General features: G+C 45.9%; 1 protein-coding gene and 1 non-coding gene across 5 annotated transcripts in view; one reads left to right on the top strand and one right to left on the bottom strand.

Moving 5' to 3' along the window:
• The window catches only part of MARCHF10 (membrane associated ring-CH-type finger 10), an 88,497-nt gene that overhangs the window by 46,972 nt on the left and 20,359 nt on the right, over nt 1-21,166 (top strand). For 3 of the 4 annotated variants that reach the window (XM_010956006.3, XM_010956005.3, XM_074343442.1), the window contains 2 exons: nt 11,597-11,749; nt 15,621-17,043. In XM_010956006.3, the coding sequence (XP_010954308.2) occupies nt 11,597-11,749; nt 15,621-17,043 (1,576 nt within the window). The remainder of the gene's footprint in view (nt 1-11,596; nt 11,750-15,620; nt 17,044-21,166) is intronic. The other variant, XM_074343440.1, reaches the window with a different exon arrangement.
• On the bottom strand, nt 15,211-15,283 carry TRNAV-GAC (transfer RNA valine (anticodon GAC)). The gene has a single exon. It is a non-coding gene; the product is annotated as a tRNA-Val (tRNA).

Here is a 21,166-nt window from a genome sequence, read left to right as displayed (position 1 = left end):
AAAAAACGGGGCTTGATAAATCCTCCCCTTTGTGCAATTTGGTAAATAATTCACTCTTTAGCTGCCTTTGAAGGGAAGACCAGTCCTCTGCTTGAGGCAGGAGCAATTTAATAGTGTCCAGAAAGGGGATAAATTCAACTGAAAGTTTAGAGTCCCTCGGGCTCATCCGCATTAAAGCCAACATCTGTGGGACAAACTTGATTCCTCTGGGAACTGACGTCGTCGGAGTTGGGGTAACTAGGCAGAAAGGTCTGCCTTCTGCTTGCAGTGTAATGGAAATGATCCAAATTAACTGCCGAAGAATTCGTAAATAGCGTGCAATTCATTTAAATCCCAATCACAATGACTCGCTCATCCTAAATAGCTCCTGTCTGCAACCACCCGTCCAGTTAAGTCTTGACGCATTTTTAGACAAGGGCAGCTCTCACTCAGATTAGCCACCCACGCTTTATAGCTTTAATGAAGTTAAAAAAAATTTTTTTTTGACTTCTGAATTGATGTCATTTCAGGCAAAGCCCCAACTCTTTTTCCTTATTTAATCAAGGGAAAGTATCACCATGGTTAATAACGTCTCATTTTGAAGACTTTCAGCAGGAATTAGGTTTTTAATTCAGTTGTTTAAGAATGAAATAGGGCAGATAAGATCACTCCCCAAATATTTCAAAATACGTGTTGTACTGTATCAAACTGAGGATGTTTTTAATAGGAAAAAAAATGAATTTAAGCTTAAATAATGCAACCCCAGTCACTCGATATAATTTTTAGCCTTTTTGCCAAAACTGGGTAGCCATTCGCATGGTGTGCTTTGCCCTCTGCAGAGGTAGATCATTCAAATGGACAGTTGAGGCCCACTCCGTGATTTTAGTTTGTCTGATTAATATAACTGTCTTCCCAACTGAGCAGATTCCATATGGAACTTCCAACACTGACAGAAAGGGAGAATTAACTTACTTTACATTCTATAAAACATCAAATTCAAAGAATGACTAGACTAAAGCACTAAGGTTTAGGCAAGAGAGCCACGTTGGCAGGAAGATACTTATTTCACCACATGAGGGATGTTCCCTGTGGTAAAAGCTTTTAAAAGCCACCAGCTTCAAAAAATAATAAAACAAATCTTAAAACACCAGCTTTCTCATCATATTCTAGCCCTAGACCCTGTCCATGCCCCACGCAGCCGTGAGCTGGACTGTGGCCCAGCTGTCCAGCCGGTGTAACAGTCCTGGTGACGGATGTCAGTTACGACACAAGCCAAATCAGTCCTACAGCAAATTGGGTTGATCATGTTAGCTAAAAGCCAAGCCTCAGTGTGTTACGATCCATTCGTTTTGCACGTGTAGTCTCACCCTCAGAGTTCCTTAATTAGCACAGCGAACTGTGAGCCCAGAGACACGGCAAGAATTTAAGCTGACTCTATCCAGGCAAAGTCGAGTCCAGTGGTGGTGACAATTGAGAAAATTCAGATAAATACCCAGCTATCATAGAAAAAGAGGATTTGGGACCTGAATTATCTGGACACATTGATTCGGTTCACCAAATAAATTCATAGGTTCCTGCTTTTCTTTACCTCTGCAGGGAAATAGTTTCCTAATAGTTTTGGGCCATCCCAAAGTTAGCAGAGTCACCAAAACTTCTTCCCATGTCAGACCTGAGTTCTGTGCAAAACCAAAGCATCAGAACAGTGAGATCCCTTTGCAACATCCATCTAATAGGCTAACCTTCCATACTGTGTTGTGCCAGACTTTTCCCAAATAAAATAAGACAGCTGAGGGATATGGCTTGACTTACATTCAAATCTATACAATGATAATCCATTATAATCCTTATATGTGAACTATCACCTGGAACCCCTAAAACGGCTATTTACAATAGAGAAACCCCCAGTGCCCTCTAATGATAGACATAACTGAGAAGGCATCAGATTTGCATTGTACTTCACACTCTATTAGAATGAATTCACACATTTTAAATTAATTCATATATTCCATGGAGCTGTATCTAGAGCTGGCTTGTGATTGTCCTTGTTGCCTCTCTTTGTGCAGCACTTTTGGGCAAGTGCTTTAGAGTCAAAATGCTTGGATCAGCATCTGGGCCCCGTTTCTCATTTGCTGTGTCCCTTTGTGCAAGGAACTTCTCTGTGCCTCAGTTTCCTCATCTGTAAAACGGCGAAGCCGGGGGGGTGAGGCGCAGAACAGGTGTCCCTCTCTGGGATGGCTGGGGGGTTTCAATCATAAAATGTACGCTCAGCCCAACACCACAGCACTCGATACACGATAGCCTTATGGTATCTTGCACACGAGAGCTGCATTCAGTAGGAAGAATGGACTAGAAATATTGCCTCCCTGCCACCACCACCAGTCTTTTTTCCTTTACCAAGAAAAATCAGACTTGTGTTTTTAAACTCCTAACACAAATGCAGGTACATTTTTTACTACACCCTGAATTTCCAAAGCGAAACACAAAATGGAAAAAGATGAATAATCAGAAAGCATTCACCACCAAGCCAGAGAGTTGCTTTCCCTCCAGAAAGACATGGAAAATTCAGGCAGTGAGTCAGGACCCAGCTGGGTCTGATGTGCAGTTGATTCAGAAATCCTACTTCATGACCAAGGTGAACACTGATGTGGGGGGAGAAACAGGCCTAGCAGAGTTACATACTCATCTTTCATAAGCAGAGGGAGGCTTGGGGATTACGCTTTACTGAAGACCCAGTCTGTACCCAGGATCTGAGTCCTGTCGACCTGTACGAACCAGTGGGAAGCCCAGCAGACAGCAGGCCTGGTGAGTGCAGGGAGCTATAGTGGCCGCTGACTCCTGGACGCCTGCCTGGTCCCCAAACCCCTCCCAGCCCCTTCCTGACTTGGAGAGACGCCACCTCTCCTTTCCAGGACATGTAGAGGCATCCAAAGGCCATTGTGCTGTGGGGTTCTGGCACCTGGAGCCCTAAAGCACTCTCAACCCCAGTGCCAGGCTCCTGGGATGTGAGTGTGCCCTGTCCTGCCCTTTCCTCTCACCCAGAGCCCGGGCAGAGTCCCCCGAGTTACGTGCCAGGAAAACGGATCTGGATGGAGTCCGGTGAGCCAGCTTCCAAAATCTTGCCCTTTAAAACAAAGCCAAATGTTCTGAAATTATCCTCGCTTATTACTGAGTTCAGTGTTCATCATTACCAGACTCAAATTTGTAGGAGCAGCGAAACCTCTTCCGCCTAATAGTGGCTTTATTGTGAAGATGTAAAACTAAGAAAAAGCAGTACATTCAGGTTTTAAAAGATTCACATCTAAAACAACCGTGCTGTCTTTGGGACCGGGAAATATTTATTTGAAGAGCAGCCAGGACAAGAAATTTGAGGGCAAATCCCAAATCTTCATAACTTACCTTGCAAATAAATTCTGTTGAAGATTTTCTCTGCAAGGCCAAGAGTAGTGGTTTCCAGGCAAGTCCACTGGCATCCAACAACTTTCCAAGCTACCTGCCCAAGTTAGAAAACAACCAACATAAGTGGATGCTCCCATATTTATAAAGAGAATCAGTTGTCAGTCCATTCATGGTGATGCTGCTAAGACAGAGGTGTCACAGAGGCCGAAATTTGAGGTTCTGGCTCCAATCCTGGTCTACCGCTTACTAGCCCTATCAATGTAAATTAGCAACTTCTCCAAACCCAGCTTCCTCTTGAGTAAAATGGAGTTATTACCAACCTCACAGGTAGACAGGAGGACTAAAATTCTGGGTATAGACAAGGCTTTAGGTAAAGGTTAACCCCAGTCCTCCCTCCCTCTGTTGCCTGCTCCCAACACCATATGCTGCCCCCAAGTTAGCATCTTTATAAGAGAATAGCTCAACCAAAGGAATTTTAGTTTGAGATGTGAGAGGCTAAAACCTGATTATAAAATGTTTAACTCTTTGATTATCAATTAAGTCATCAATTTATCCAGTACCTATGGGATGTCAGCAATACATTCAGCTGCCCCCACTGTATCAGAGTGTATGGTGCAGGGGGCGTGGGTTTTCCCATCCATCACTCATTCATTCAGCACTTTGATATTAGGTGCTGGGGGTACAAAAATAAAACCCTCCAGGGGCTCACAGCCTAGTGGGAGGGCAGGACACCAACAAACCCTGACCACGGTAAGTTCTAAGAATTTGTGGGGAGGGCCAAGTCAGGTGAAATCCTGAAGGACAGGGGATGTAGCCAGGGGAGGAAGTTCAGAAAGATGTGCCCAGCGGGACGCTCTGAGTGTGCAAAGGCATAGAGGAGACAGCGAGGCAGAGGGGGAAGAGAGAGAGGACAGACAGACCGACACCAAGGAACTACATCAAGGAACTACAAAGAGTCTAGGGCCTTATGCCTCAAGGTGTTCCCAGACTAGGAGCAGAGGCATCACCTGAGAGCCTGTTAGGAATGCAAGAACTTCAGGTCCCAGCCCAGCCTTACGGAATCAGTACCTGCATTTAACAAGATCTCTGCGAGATCTGTATGTACATTTGAGTTTGAGAAGCTCTGGTTTAGGGTCAGACTACAAATTAGGCAGTGTGGAGCATGAAGTTGACACCCTACAGGTAAGCAAGGACCACGCCCCCAAGGGCCTTGAATGTCACGCTAGAGGCAATGAAGCATCAGATCTAAGTAGGGGAGCAATGCCAGCAGACTGGCAATGTTAACAGCTGACTGTGTCAAGGAAGGGAGGCTGTCTGGGGGAGCAAGGACTGCCAGACAGAGGCCAGGAGACCAAACAAGCTGTAGCTGCAGTGGACCCAGAGAGAAGTGAGAGGGCTTGGACCTGGAGCAAACGCAGAGGCGAGTGGAGAAGAGGGCCTGGGCTAGAGGGATGTTTAAGGAAGTAAACCTGACTTGGTGACTGTTGGGATGGGAATGATGAAAAGGGAGGAATCAAAAAGAACCTGGAGTTCTGGCCCAGAAAACGAGGCCAATGGTGGTTGCCTTTGCCAAGGCTGAGAAAGCAAGAAGAGGGTGGCTCCTGTTCCATGGGTGTTGTCTTTGAGAAATAGCCAGGACAGCCAAGAGATGCTGGAAGCACCTGGGTACCCAGGTCTGCTGCTCAGCAGAGGACTTCCGGCTGCCAGGAGGAAGCCAACGGCCTCCAGTGAGTAAGTGGCTGAACCTACAAGAGTGTCTCCCGTGTGACAGCGGATGGAGTTAGAAGAGGGGGAAGTGAAAATAGTTAAAGAAAGACAGGAGAGAACAACTACAGAGACGTGATCCAAGAAGTGGGAACCACTCCAGGAGCCAAGGGAGGCATCTGGAAATGCAGGAGTGGGTAACAGTGTCCGCTGCTGTAGAGGATTCCAGTTTTAGGCCTGATACCCCGCCTCCATCAGTAATGGTTTTCAGCCGGATGGTTATAACGATGGCATCTTAGCACTGGAACCAAGTTCAGCTCCAGAATTTCCCAAGCTTCTCTGATAATAAGAATCACCAGGGAGGGGGGAGGGTATAGCTCAAAGTGGTAGAGCGCATCAGCACGCACAAGGTCCTGGGTTCAATCCCCAGTGCCTCCTCTTAAAAAATAAATAAATAAACCTAATTACCTACCCCCTAAAAAAGATTTAAAAAAAAAATCACCAGGGAGGTACTTAATTGAAATTCCTGTACCTGGTTCCCATTCATGACCCAGAGCATCAGAATTTCCAATGAAGGGGTCCGCAAAGATGTTTGTAAACAAGCCCTACAGGTGATTCTCATCAGAGGTCCAGGCAACTGTCTCACCGCCTTGCTCCTCCAACTTTATGGGAAGCACCTGGGGACCTCGAGAAACTGCAGGTTCTGATTCAATAGGTTGGGGTGAGCCAAGATTCTGCATTTCTAAGAAGCTGGCAGGTAACACCCATGCTGCCGGTCTCAGGCCTACTCTTGGAGGAGCAGGGCTAGAGAAAACACCTGTCTCATTCTGCAGACGAGGAAACAGGTTGGGAGGAGGTAAGCCGCTGATCCAAGGTGACCCAGCTTGGATAGTGGCAGAGCTGAGAGAGCTGTCGTGCATGAGGGGGTCTCTCTGGATCGTGACTCCAGCAAGGTTGGCAGATTGAGTGCGAGGTTAGCAAACAAATCATTAACTTCACTTGGACATTTCCCCCTCCCGTCCACCTGCTTCTCCCCACTTGCTCTCTCTCCCTTCCCACGAGCCCACCAGGGTCTCTCTGCTTCTTTCTCTTTTCCCAAGCTTCCCCGGCTGCAGCAGAAAGGCCAGGCTAGGGCATGACCACAGCCTCCCACCAGGGGCAGCTGGAAGACCTGGGGAGAGAGCCTTACCTAAGTGAGAGCCTGCGGGCCTCCATATGTTGCTGCCAGAACAGCTAATGAGACTGGCTGTGGGAGAGGAGAAGGGACCCAGAGCTTCCACGTGGGAACTTAGTGGGAAAGAACTTCCTGCATCTGTCAGGGACACTGGAGCCGACTGGCTGGAAAGGGGTGTGATGGTGATGCCGTTCTGCCTGATTAACTCCTCAGTGACTGTGAGATCCCTGCTGGGTGCCTGCTGTGCCACCTGGAGATGCCACCCCCACCCCACTCCCTCCACCGAAGAACGATTTTTGCGTCTTGATTCATGCACAGACGTTTTAATGTCCTTCCCCACCGTGAGTGCTGCCTCCTGACTGCTCTTTTTCTTTTGTGCAGGTGACAGCAGCGAGCACCCCCTGTTCTGTGTTGAATATTCCCCTTACTGCTCCGTCTTTGCTTTCTCCCCCGTCTTGCAGCCCAATACCAATTGCTGCTGCCTCCTCCTGCCACTAGTGCCCCCCGCCCCACCAGCGGCCCAGGACTCTTCCCCCTACCTCCCTCCGGTTTCCTTTCCCTCCTTCCTGAGCCCCACCGCATCCTCCCCAGGCCCCATGCCCGAGTCCCCCGCAGCCCTGTGCTACTTCCCCATCTCCTGCCCCAGCCCGGCCGAGACCCCTGTGCTGTGCCTGCCCGGCCCCAGGAGGCCCAGTAAAATTTACCTCGTGTGGTAAGACGCCCTCGGCAAGGCACATGGCATGGTGGAGTTGGGGGCCAGGGTGGGGTGAACTTCAAGCTCCCAGGAGTCAGGTGGATGGGAGGGCTGTGGGGGGGCCAGAGGGCAGTGCCATGAACCACGGCAGGAGGTGTGTGAGGGGGAGCAGAAGACCAGACAGCTGCTGCCACTTCCTTCAGCCTCCTCCTAGCACAGGAGGAGCGAGCCACCAATAAAATCCCATCAGCTCTGGAGACTCATTTGATTTCTTCACTCCTGTGTCTGCCACAGTCTGGATCATTAACTACCAGAAACTGAACCGGCTCTTGTGTGTCAGATCAGACCCTCAGCTCTGGGAATGGGCACGCCGAGCCGCCCCAAGAGGGTGGCCCCAGGGGTAGGCCTTTGGGAAAGCACACGCTGCCTCTGAAAGCCCGTTCAGAACCACACCGAGGAGGGACAAATGAAAAGGCCCGGTCGCTGTTTACATTTTCTCTCCTGACTACTTATTAGGCCCTACACTTCCCCAAATCAAAAACCCACCTCCCGGGTCCCCAAATAAAGCTATTTATGATCCATAATTAAGCTTTAATTAAGCTCTCCTCTGGGTACGTGAGACAACACACATCTCCCACGCTCTCAGACGGGCAGACACCGCCTGTTATTTGTGACTGTACAGAAAGCTGCCACTTACACCAAGGCAACATCAGCTCTCGTGATTAAGCTGCCATTCTCGCCACTATCTGAAGGGAGCAATAAGTTTTTTTTTTCCCAAAGGGCATCTCTTAGGCAGAAACTTGGCATCTCGTAGGATCTGGGCAGCGAAGTCAAGATGGCATGGGGGAGGGGTAAAGGTTCAGGATATGGACATTTCTCTTCACCTTTCTTTTTGACTTTGTTTATCCAGCAGTGTGTCTGTATATGTGGCAGGTGATCAGGTGAGGTGAGGAAATTTATGATCATCAGGTGCAGGGAATTAACGTGGACCGTTCAGTGGTCTCGCTTTTTAGTCATCAGGGTCGTGTAGAAATATAAGATTTCTACCTTTTTCCCTTTCCTAGTCAAATTAAGAACTATTCAGTCAACAGTCAGTGTCCCTGCACTGTCAAGAGATCTGAGGCGGACACCTATTATGTCAACAGCTGTTTGGCTTCTTTGTTCCTAGAGGCATCGCTTTGCCCAGATACTAGAAAGATATGGGCTTCATGTTGCCCAAAGCCAGCCACAGTCTTCCCAAAATTTGCCGACCAACTTTTTAGGATGCTAAGTTGCCTGGCAATGAAACTCCTGAACACAACCTCATCCCGTTCTCTGTGAGGCAAAGGGTGTGTCCTGCTACCTGGAGAGGAAGTTATAGCTCACCTTTCAGTGTAAATATAACTTGGTCTTCCTGCAAGTTAATATACGTGACACAGCCATCTTAGAAAGGCTTCAGAAGTCTGAGGTTTGGTTCGCTTTGGGTGCAGCTATGGTGATTAGGAACTGGAATTCACGTACATACAACGTGTGCAGCTCTGGTCACCTCATTTGTGACTGCAACTGCAGATAGAGAAGAATATTTTGCAAGAGTTGGCTTTCCATAGAATTCAAAGAGTATCACAGGGAAGGAGTCAGTGATGCAGCCGAATTCGATTATAATCTTTAGGCTAAAATGTCTTACTCACCTTTGTGAGCCCTCAGATTATTACATAGCAAAGGCACAGGAGTATTTGCTGAACAAATTATAATTAAAAAAGAGTTGCTATTTACCTTTTGGATTCTATAAAAGGATTAAGGGAGAGAGTCAGCAAGAATTTCAAAGGAATAAAGGCTGCTGAATAAGTTAGTCTCAATCTATAAAGCCTACATAACAATAAATTTCTGGTCAAATTCAGTTATCTCAGGGGAGTGACTTCAGATTTCCAATTATTATTCGTAGTATTTTCACGGTTTATGGTAGAAGCAGCAGCTACCATTTTTAGCAGCTGATAAGCACCAGACACTGAGTTAGGCCATTAACATACATCATTGCTAAACTTTACAATAACTGAACAAGATAAGAATATTCCCATTTTACAGATATAGATACTGAGATTCAAATTGCCCAAAGTCAGAGGATTCTGCCCGCTCTCTCAGCAGTGTTTTCTTCATTGCCAGGCTTGGTAAAACAATCTCCAGTTTTTCAGCTTTATTACTTTAGTTTGCTGAGAACTCAGTTAGAGGAGTTATGGAAATCATTTTGGAAATTATTTAAGAGATCTGATGCTTTGAAGAAAGTACTTTTTTGAACAAGAAAACAAAATAACCTTATCTTAAGTCATCCTGGGTGTTCAGCACAAGAAAAAAAAATGGTTCTACTTTTGGAATTCCCATGGTTTCAGCCAAATGCATCTTCTCAAGCCCTGCAAATCCTCCTAGGCGATTATTTGTCCTGCAGGGGAGTTTGAGGCCACACAGAGGCTAAGACAGGGTCCTCATCCCTCAGGAGCTTACAGTTCAGTTGAAGAGAAGAGACACACACCTTAGGCAATTTTGGAATACTGTGAAAGTTCTGGCCAGAGTCAGAGCAGATGCAGTGGACATAAAAGTGGAAAGAGACCTCCAGGGCCCTGCTGGCTGGCACAGGCTAGTACAGGCCAGGGAAGAAAGGTCCTCTGGGAGGGAGGACCACTCCCCCTGAGGGAGTAGGGGTGTGGATGGGGTGGAGGTGTGGTGGGTTGCAGACTGCTGCCTGGAGTGTGAAGGAAATTTGAATGTTCTGCTGGGAATCAAAGTAAAATCCTTGCAACAAGAACCTTTGGGCCAGATCTTGAGTACGCACTGGACTTGGCCTGTGCCCCAGGCCTGTCCCTTACCTGGTCCTTCCTCTGCTCCTCCTCGGTAAATAGTAATCCCGCCGCTGCCTCCCCTTCATCAGGTGCCAGGCAGGAGGCAGCCGTTGATTTCTGAAAGCTGGAGCGGGATGAAGCCTCAGTGATGGGGAGAAGCCTCTTTACTGGAGGAATGCAGCTCTTAGGGCTGAGAAAGCCCCCCCCCCCCTTTCCTCTGTGCCGGGTCCCTTACTGTAAAGCCCTCCATCCTCTCTCTCACCCTCCTCCCCTCTCCCCCATCTTGGGTCAGTGACATCCTGTCTAATCACCACCCTACACCCTCCAAAGACTATATTCTCATTTTCTGGAGAATTCTCTCCTTTCTGGTCATGCCCACAACCCCTCTGGACTGCACCAATTTGTCCTAAGCTGGAATTGATACCACCAGCAGTTCTCCTCTTCTAGAAAGTTCCCTGTGGAACACGATCCACTCTGTCTTAGAGCACAGAACCCACTGCCTTCCCCTGCGAGGGCCCGTCAGGGACAGCAGGGTAGTATCTAATCACTGTATTAAACTAGGCTTCATGGGCTGCCAAGGAGAACTTTCATTCCTTTCCTGAATCTGGATGAAAACTATTTACACAACCACAACTCACACCGTGGCACACAGATCCAGCTGTCTGCACGTGCCAAGAAAAGCTGTTCTCTCACACACGACTAGGGGACCCTTCCCAGCTTTACCCCCATTGCCTGCTGGCGACAGCTATTTGTGAAATTTCTGAACTGTCCAAAATGGGGGTGAGCCAGGCCAATTTTCTTGGAAGCATTTAGTCTAGATTTTCAGTTTAACTGCCTGTGAACTCAGGGACTCGCAGAGATGCATGGAAAATGACAAAACTTTCCCCAAACTCACATGCGCTGATGCTTAATCCACGTGAAGAAGAAACCTGAGATTATTCGTACCAATGAGCAACCTAATTCAGAATGTGAATTTAAATATATATATATATATATATATATATATATATATATATATATATATGGAACTCAATTCATGTTCACAATATACATACAGTCTTCCTGTGAGTCTATCACCCCAGCACAGTGGCAGGTCACATATATATAGGCAAGAAAAAAGGTATATGGTCCCCAGGTGCTTGGAACCTTTCTGGAAGGCCATGCTAGCTGCTAAGAAACCACCCAGGGATACGAGTATGTGGGTGCAAAACGGGCTGTGATTCAAACTTGGATGAGCACGTGGGGAGCAGGGCCTCTGTGTGTCTCAAATGTAGAAGGCTCTTGGGTGGGAGGGTGTAGCTCAAGGGGTAGAGTACGCTTAGCATGCACAAGGTTCAATCCTGGTTCAATTACCAGTTCAATTACCAGTACCTCCGTTAAAAAACAGATAAATAAATAAACCTAATTACCTCCCCCCACCAAAAAAAGAATTTAAAAAAATTTTTTAATGTAGAAGGCTCTTGACAGTTTTACCAACAGGCCTACCCCGACGTCTATGAATTAGGACGCTGGAAACGTCTTAGCAAAACAAAAGCCCCCCACTAGAGACTCCCCATAGCAGGTGTCATGGGTGCTTATTAATGGTAATAAGAGCCTTGTGAAGAAGTTACTATTATTTCCACGTAACAGGTAGGGAAACCAAATCTTCCAGAAGTGATTTGTCCAAGCCCACGTGGCTGCAAGGTTGTGGAAACAGGTTTCAAATCCAGCTCTTCCCTGACCTCCTGGGTCTATTGTTCCCTTAACCGCCTTCCCTGCTGAGGACCCTCTAAACATTCTCTGTACAGAAGATGTTTCCCTGTAAAAAACTAATTATTGAAAAGATTCTGCACCTTTCAGCAGCCCAGGCACCACAGATTTTATCAAGGAAGAAGAGGCCAGACCTGGGGAGACTGACAGTCAGCCCAGACCTGCAGAGCCCGAGAGCGTGCGGGGACAGAAGCAGACAGAAACCGCGGCTGCCCGGGAAGGCGCTGGCCCTCAGGGGAGCAGGTAAGGGCCCCGTGGCTCAGGCACCGTGGGCCTCAGACAGACTTGCGCTGTTACCTGGTGAATTCCATATGGTTTTTAGGTACTTGTGCTTTGATGTGAAGAGACCGTAGCTCACAATGAAATACGTAAAAGGTTTTAAAAGCCAACTATTGGATCAACTTTCCTTTTCCAAGGGAGGCTGGTGGGAAAAGGCAGGGCAGGGGGAGATTCTTACCTTCCTCTGCCGTTACTCCGTAAGTGTGACTGCGCCTGGTTTTGAGGGGATGCCCTCCGCTGGGCTTCTGGAGAGGGGAGTGGTGGGTAGTAGGTGTTGGGGGCCAGGACAGAGAAGCAGTCTGCAGCTCTGGGGATGTCTCACCTGGCCACAGTTCCCGCCCACCTCCCAGGAGGGGTAGACAGGTGTCTGTGGATGACAAGACTGCTCACCTCCTGCAGAGATCTTCTCCCCTCTGATCCAAGGCGTCAAGATCTTAATGTGTAAGAAATGACATCAGAACAAATCCATGCTTTATTTCAAAACATTGGTTCGGTGGATACCTCCTCTTTCAGTCCTGAGCATTCATACTAAGGCCCAAGCCACACTCCTCTGCTAGGCACATTGTCCTCTCCTGCAGTGGCAAAAGGAGGAATGGGTACTAAGGAGCCCCCTTGGGAGTCAAGGAAAGCAACATTTGACAGCCAGCCTTGCCAAGGATCTGTTCTTCTGCTTGGGGAAACCACTGAGCATCACCCTTCCTCACCACCTAATGAACACAGTAGCCTTTACTTAAAAATATGAAATATACTGTGGTGGACACGTGTGAATATATCTGTATCTGGATGGCTTGAAGTCAGGAGCAATGAGAACATATGGGAATCTGCAGCAGCCAGGTGTCCACGGGCCCCCAGTGATCTGAAGCCTCCTGTCGGGAAGGGCAGCCCTCACTTCTGCCTCCAGGTCTTCCTCCTCCCAGCGGTGGAGCCTTGGGTGGTCAAGTAGCCAATGTGGGTTCCCATGTTTTAAAATAAAGATAATGAAGTCAACCTTATTGCATGGCTCTAATACCTAAAGGAAATAAGATTCTGACCAGCACTTGATCACAGTGGGCACTCAGCTCCTGCTAGTTCCTCTCCGGCCATCTCCCCAGCAGTCCTCAATGACCTCTACTGTATCTTCCAAATTTTCTTTGAAGAATATTGACTACTTTTATAACCAGAGGGAAACAATGACAAGTCTATAGCTGTAAGAATATAGGAAACTGCTGATCAAACACATGCAGAAGTCTAGACCAAAGACATAGTCTTAAGGCAGAGGGATGATTTTTCTGGTTTCCTCTCATGGCACCTAGAACATTCAGATGTACCTAGTGGAACTCCTAGGAATGGCAGGCGCTCCACTCAGCTGGAGCCCATCTGGAGAGGCATTCAGCATGAGTCACATATCCTTGGCACCAAACTGGGTGTCTATCCCCAGGCCCAGAGCTATGATGTCTGCTCCCTATTTGATAGACACAAGAAATAGGGTTGAAACAGCATAAATATAGAATGGCACAGTCTGCCACCTTTAGGGGACACACACACACACACACACCAGGAACTGAATTTTTAGAGAGGAAGGCAGTTGTGGTGACCAGGAAGGGTGGAGACGCGCCCCCTGGGGTGTTTCAGGAACCCGCAGAGCTGCAGGGCAGCACCTAGCCTGTGACTTCTCCTGCCCCAGCAGCCAGTGTCACCAGGTGACAGCTCGGTGGCTTCCGTGAAATAAGCTATGGTTCCTGTTGTTTGCAGTTTCTGTTTTTCAGAAGTGGCTCAAGCTAATTCTTTGGCCTGTTAGGTGTCTCCCGAAGCCTCAGGGCAGAGGGGGCAGCTCCGTGTGTTCTGGGAACAATGCGAAGATTCAGGTCCCAGCACTTGCTAGCTAATTTCTGAGGCCCTTCACCAAATTCAACACGAAAAGTCATCAGCCAGAGCCTACACTTCCAAATCTTCCACATCAGTTTTTTCTCCAAAAAAGTAAAAAAGAAAAAAAAAAAGGAGAATTCAGGTTGTCACATAGAAAGCAATTGTTCCTTAAAATGCAATCAGCTCGGTCTGGGTGGGCACACAGCTCCCCTCCTGTACATCCACAGCCCGATGCCCAGAGCATCCTGCTCCCATGTCTCTTACTGGGTTCATAAAACTCATGAGGGGCCTAACAGGAAAGCTTAACTGATTTCTAGAAGAGCTGATGAGTAAAGATTCTCACTGTGTCCCTGAGCGTCCCATGCAGTAAGCAATAAAAGAGGCTTACAGAGTATCAGGACATCAGAGACTCAAACTGGTGCTCGCCCCCCCACCCCCAGGAGGTACCTCAATTAAAACGAGTCAGTATTGACTGAGCCCTCGGCTAAGCTGGTTGCTCAGAGGATTTGCTTTCCACCTGCCTGAGCTGTTACCACACAGGACTTCCTGGACCTGGGGCACCCCATCCACTCTACAGGGTGAGCCACTTTAGAAATCAAACAATAAGGGCAGCAGGGCCTCGCCAGATCCTGCGGGATAGCGGTGAGGGGGGCAGAGGGGGAAGGCTGATGTCAGGAAGGAACATGGATAAGGGGCATCAGAGAAAGAGGTTCAGTGTTTTTCAAAAAACCCTCAACAGTGCACCTGCGCGCGCGCACACACACACGCACGATGAATTAAATGGATCCTTGTTTTCACGAGGAAATTGTTAGTCCAGCCAGTGTCTTCAGGGGTAACACGGGGTAGAGGTTGCAAAGACAAACTGTAGCATCAGGCAGAGTTGAGTTCAGATGTTCATTCCATGACTCACTGAAAATATGACCTTGGGCAAATTATGTGGCTTCCTAAGCCTTGGTGTCCTCACTTACGATGTGGTATGATTGTGGCATTTGCCCCATAGGGTCACAAGCCTGTGTGTATGTAACACAGTTAGCGTGGTGCCCGCAATAAGCAGTGCTTGTTCATTATTTTTATAGGGCAAGTTTTGACCAAATGATTTCGCCAATAGAAATTCCTACCCATTTGGGCTCTTGAACTCTCTCCTCTTACTATACCTCCTCCTACTTTTTAGATTCAGGGGGCAAGAAAGAGGAATTCTATCATAGCCAGAGGTTCTGACTGAGGAGATAATGCTGTCATGAGAGGGTTGTGGTTTTTATTTGAACTAAATAGCAAATGTAACCCCAATGATCAATTTAACTGGGCACCAGCTTCTAGAGTCTTCCTCCTGATCCGCCAAATTAGATTGTACTTTTCTTAAGATTTTGTAAAGACATGTGTGAAGCAGGAGTGTCCTAAACGTATGTTGAACGAACTGGGATGAGGAAGTCCTGGTGGTTTCTGTAGATGTCATTCCTGGAGTGCTGTGTTTTCTTCTCAATAAATACTGGAAGGGAAAACCACCAGCTTTCTTTCTTTTCTTTTCTTTTCTTTTTTGGTGGGGGAGGGAGGCAATTAGGTTTGTTTATTTACTTATTTAATGGAGGCACTGGGGATTGAACCCAGGACCTCATACATGTCAAGCACGCGCTCTACCTCTGAGCTATACCTTCCCCTCAGAAAACCATCATTTGAGAGATTTTACTCATCAGCCCTGGCAGACGTGGGGATGGATAGTCTTCCCAAAGCTTCTGCAGAAAGGCTCTGTATCCTCAGGGTCACCCCGTGTCCCCAGAACCAACCTGAACGCCGCAAATGTACCAGAGTTCATAGGCAGTAAAATGAAGCTGACTCTACTGTCCTTCTTTGGCACGTCCAGCCACCATAACCCCGCCACTCTTCCTCTCTAGGGCTGGTTGGCTGCCTTGAGGGACTCTTGCCCTGTGTGTCAGAGGTCTTTCCCCCATGAGCACCTATAAGAGAATGATAAACCTGTCTCTTCTCAATGCAGATCCAGTAGTTCAACAAGAAGGTCCAATACGGACAAGTGACACCAAGATGAAGAGGCCAACTCGAGAGAGAAGAAACTTAGTCTCCTCCTCACAGCTAGTGACGGTGACAGAGAAAACCCCCGAGAGAGCCAAGAAAGGAGACCTGAGTGCTCTTGCCCAGAATGAGCCGCACCCAGCCCTCTCCCAGGCCTTCCAAGGAACAAGTGGTTCTCAACTGTTGAGCGAGTCCCTGGGGCCACCGTTCATAAGCACCAACTTGGGAGGGCCCAGAAGAACGACATTTCAGTTCAGAGATGAAGATTTTTATTCCGTTTTATCCTTAAACCCTAGAGGAGAAAATGATGATACGGAAGAGGAAACCCACACAGAGGAAGAACTTTTGTTGGCCGGTATGCTCCCACTCCATTCTCCTTCCAGTCGTAAGAGAAGTCGATTTCTTGGGACATCGGCCACTCAGGCCAAAAATAAGAGTTTTGTAGACCATCCTGCAAATTGCAGAGCTAACTCTATAAGAAGAAGTGAGTTCAGTCCTGGCTTATTAAGAATAAGCAGTGCAATGGAGCCAGTGACAGAACAGCCTTCTGTTGGGCCAAGTATGTTCCAAGAGCCTAGGCTGCCTGATGCAGGGTCTTCTAAAGAGAATGATAGCAGTGACAGTGACAATGAGAAAAAGATCTTTCATTCATGGGACACCAAATCAGAACCCAGCCCAGATGATGATCTCCATGCTGACAATGTATTATTTACTGGTGGTACTTCTATGGAAGATAGGCCTGGTCCTCATGATTATCAAAGAGACTGGCAAGCCTATTTAAATGATTCTAGTAATTCTTTTGACTGTTTTCTTGCTAGCAGACCACCATCTCCAAGATCATCAATGAATTCATCCTGTAACACTCCTGGATCATTAATGCATTCTGCTCTGAGAGATGATACTCCAGGAGACCTGTCAATGTCATCTACTTTCGTCCCTAATTCAGACTCAGAGAGAAACTCCAGGTTCAATGTTCGTCAACCACTGTCCGTCATTAGACATAGGAATCTCCTGGCCAGTGCTGAAAACCACAGTTATTTTCCAGTAAACAGTGTACATGAATTTGATGTCAGGGGAGCAGAAGATATTACTTTAACAAGCCAATCTCAGGAGGCTCCATTATATACAGAAGATCTCTTACTAAATCATCAAAGCAGCTTGTCCTTGGTGGAGTCTTCCAGCTCCCCTCCATCACAAATGAACTTACAAGATCATTTGCATGTACCTGGGTCCCTGCAAGAAAATATACCTTTTACTTTCTTTGAAGTGTCTGAGTTCCCAAATCAAAATGATACTGGGAGCAGAATGGAGGTCTCTGGTTTCACAGATGAAAAGGAAGCCACTAAAATAAAGGCAGGCCCTGAGAAACTCAAGAAATTACAAGAAAGGTGAGGAATTTTCATACTTACACGTATATACATATATATTTTAATTCTATTTCTCTAATGTCAAAATAAGCAGTGCTTTCATTAGAGGCATCATGGGAATTTCAAATCATAGATACGATTCCTTGACATTTTAATGATTGCTTATTTCAAGAAAATTATCTGTTGTGTTGCTTTCAAAATATATGTACCTCCAAAGGAAAGTTTGGTGTTTCAGCCCAAATTCAGTATTCAGCCAAATTCTTCAATATTGTCAAAGTGTTTTTACCTTGAACACCATAATTTTTAAGAAAGGCAAGTTTGCAAGATATAAGGGTTTCTGACTGCTATGTAGGGCTTGTCCTTCTCCCCAGCACTTAGGAACCAAGATTTAGGTTTGCTTTCTCCCCAGAGAATGAGCCATTCAGCACTTGAAGTTCCCCAACTTTCCCTCATGGGACTTTGGGCAAATCCAACCAGCAGTTCTAGAATCTGAATCTGCCAAACTAAAAGGCCAGCCCCGGTTACCATGGTTACATCAGTTCTCACAAGGGCCGAGCTGGGGCAACCACTGCATCCATGTTCTGTGCTCTTTCTCATGCATGAGAAAGAGAGAAATAAGATCTTTTTTAAATCGCTCTTTTCTTTGATCTTTCCTTCCTTGTGAGATTATTTTGGGATATTTCACAACTATGAAATGCAATACTTTTCAAAGCCACCATCAAACACCATGTCAGGATTCCACCATTTCGTTTATGATAGGTGTTTTCATAAGCCTGATGATTGCTTACTGATCTGGAAGGTGATTCCACAAATGTGAGCCTTCTTTGTGGGTTGGTTTGGCTCATTTGGGCCATTAATTATCCTACTGATACTCACTTATAAGTGGGAAAATTCCATGGCAATGAATTAGAATGGAGAAAAAAGGACAAGCTAGGACACAGAATGCAGATACACTCATGTCTATTATCCAACTGCAGGAATGAAGCAACTTCCTAGTTAGCGGCACCATTTTTTTTTTTCCACATATCAAACAAACTACCAAAAGACCGACCCAAGGTTAAGGGCCAGAAGGTCTCACAGCCAGCCACTGTCACCTACCCAGAAATACAGCTTCAGACCCACTTGTCAGGAGTCCAGACTTCCACCATCCCAAAGCAATGCCTTTGGGTTAAAAATGATTTCTTTTAAAAATGCACTCACTTCTAGGTGTAGTAATTCATTAAACAGCTATTACCTGCGTGCTATATCAGACACACTTTTTTCTGTATATAATAATCCGTATGCTTTTCTTACAAATTTCAAAAATATTCACTTTAGGAAATACTAAAACTAAAAACTTACAAGAAAAATCATCAATAACCCTATAATCCAGAGATGAATACTGTTAAAAACTTTGTTTCCAGCCTTTTATCTCTGCATAGAAATGCAATTTTTAGTAAACGTTGGTTCATATTTTATAATATGCCTTATTTTAATTTTTCAAGCCCACTTCTCAATGCCACTTATTCTTTTTAAAATTTTCCCCCAGTTAGTTACTTCAACACATATAAATAAGCATTTAACGGATGCGCTAGAGAATCAGACACAAAAACAAAACCCAGACAAGCCTGTGCCCACCTTCCAGCCAACAGGTCGTTGCAGAGCTTGTGAACCCCTCATCCACCCTATCGCCTCATCTCCCTCCTTCAACCCCCTCCCCGCTCCCTAAACCCAGCAGAAACCATCCCTGTATTGCAATTATCATTCCTTTGCTTTTTATTTTGTCGTTGTTGGAAGTTTTTTGCTCTGTGGTTTTACCATATGAATATACGTCCTCCTAAACAATATATTGTGTATATTTTTGAATTCAATAGAAATGTTACTATTAGTTTTGAATTCTGTAGAAACGGAATACCTGTTCTTCTGTGACTTGCATTTTCCCTTTACATCATTAACCAGATGCATCCTGGTTGATGTTTTCTGGCTTTAACTCTTTTGCTTTCACTAGTACAGGCTATTCCGCTATATGAATATACCACAGCTTAGCCATTCTCCTGTCGAGGAACATTTGGGTCCTGCGCACAATGCTGCATGAACATTCTTGTAAACGTCTCCTGGTGCGCATGGAGAAGAGCTATCTGGGCTATTTTTGTTAAGAGTGGGCAGCACATCTTCCACTGGACTAGTAATGCCAATGTATTGTCTCACCAGTAATGTATACCGTTTACATCCTTGTCAGCACCTGTATTCATTGGCATTTCAAATATTTGCCAGTCTGATGGGAGTGATACTGTGGCTTCAGTTTACATTTTCATGACTGTTAATGAGGTTAGGTGCTTTGTTTGCTTTTTTTTTTTTTTTTTTGGTTGGGGGAGGTAATTAGGTTTATTTATTTTTTAATGTGTGTGTGTGTGTTTTGTTTTTTTTACTAGAGGTACTGGGGATTGAACCTAGGACCTGATACATGACAAGCATGCACTCTGCCACTGAGCTATACCCTCCCCACCTTGCTTGATCTTTTATACTTTATTCTGGGGGAGGTAATTAAGTTTATTTATTTTTAATGGAGGGACTGGGGATTGAACCCAGGCCATGCTACGCACACGCTCTACCATTGAGCTATACCCACCCCTTGTTTGCTCTTTTAAATTTTTTTTTTTTTTTTTTCAGGGGGGAGGTAATTAGATTTATTTGGTTTTTCATTCGAGGTACTGGGTATTGAACCCAGGACCTCGTGCATGCTAAGCATGTGCTCTGCCACTTGAGCTGTACCCTCCCCCACCTTTTAAATGTTAAATGACCATTTGTGTCCCTCTTCTGTAAAATACTTTCTATGCCTTCTGCCCACTTTTAGAATATTTTTAAGAATCCTTTAAATATTCTGGCTGTTAATCTGATCCTTTGACAGTTATGTGTTGGAAATTTCTTTTGCCAATTTGTAGTTTGTCTTTTCTCTTGATGTTTTTCAATGAAGATGAATTCTTAATTTTAATTTAGTCAACTGGTTGTCTTAAATTCTTTGCTAACCTGGGGTCATTAGGACACTCTCCCTATTTTCTTCTGAAATCTCTACAGTTTTACTTTGCACGCTTAGGACTTAGTGTGAAATGAATTTTGGACCTAAGTGCGAAGTGATGTTTAATACATGGTGTGAGGTATGCACTGTGAATGCCCAGTTGTCTGTTCTGTCCTACTGATCTTTTTTGTTTTTCCCTAATAGAATACCACCTCATCTCAATGTCTGCAGCTTTATAAGTTTCAATAACTGATGATGCAAGGCCTCCTTCCCCAATTGGTTCCTTAAGAGTCTTGACGATACACATTTAAGATCCAGCTTGTTGAGATTTTCATTGGAGTCACGCTGAGTCTATAGGTTATTCTGGGGAGAACTGACATCTTGGGATATTGGATCTTTCTTGGACAAACATGACCTACTTCTCATTTTGTTTGTGCCTATAATGAAAAAACATAATTCAGTTCCTTTTCATCGAATTTCCCTTTCTTGGGGAGAAAGTTCTCTCAAGAAACTGAGCACACACTCCTATATCCAGAGCAATGTCCATTTCTTCCTCTCTCCTTTGATTTTAGTCTCCAGTTGGTTTCCTTTCCTTGACCAGAAAATCCCCAGTCCCAAGAGGATTCTAAAGAACCAAAAGTTAGCCTTAGGTTTCTCAGGTCTCTCTATAGGAACGTCAACCAGCTATTCTTGACTCACCATTTATTAGACACAAAGGTTTGCTTACATTTTCATTAATTCCATCTTCATCGCATTCCAGCAGCTCACATTCTGGAAAGTTGGCATAATTTATTGGCAAGCATTGAGTTACTGGTGAGCTCACGTCCAGGTCCACTGGTCTGTCACTCATCCCAGCCAGCATCTACTGATTGGGCTCTATGTGCCAATCCTTTACCAGACCCTAGATGCACTTAAGCATTTGCAGGGCAGGTTCAGCATTATCATGGCCTCCAGGCTGCCCGGGCAGCAGCGTCAGGACAAACCCCATGGCTTTACAGGTGAGGAAACAGAGCCTGGGAAGCTTACATAGCCTGTCCAAGGTCACCAGACTCACAAGTTTTAGAGGCAAACCTCTAATGCAAGCCCACGGACCACAAACCCCTACACCCACCAACATGCCACCCAGCCAACCTCCTGGCAGTGGCCATG

This window comes from Camelus bactrianus, chromosome 16, assembly GCF_048773025.1.
Source record: "Camelus bactrianus isolate YW-2024 breed Bactrian camel chromosome 16, ASM4877302v1, whole genome shotgun sequence".
Lineage (NCBI taxonomy): Eukaryota > Metazoa > Chordata > Mammalia > Artiodactyla > Camelidae > Camelus > Camelus bactrianus.
This window is presented reverse-complemented; position numbering and strand designations above follow the sequence as displayed.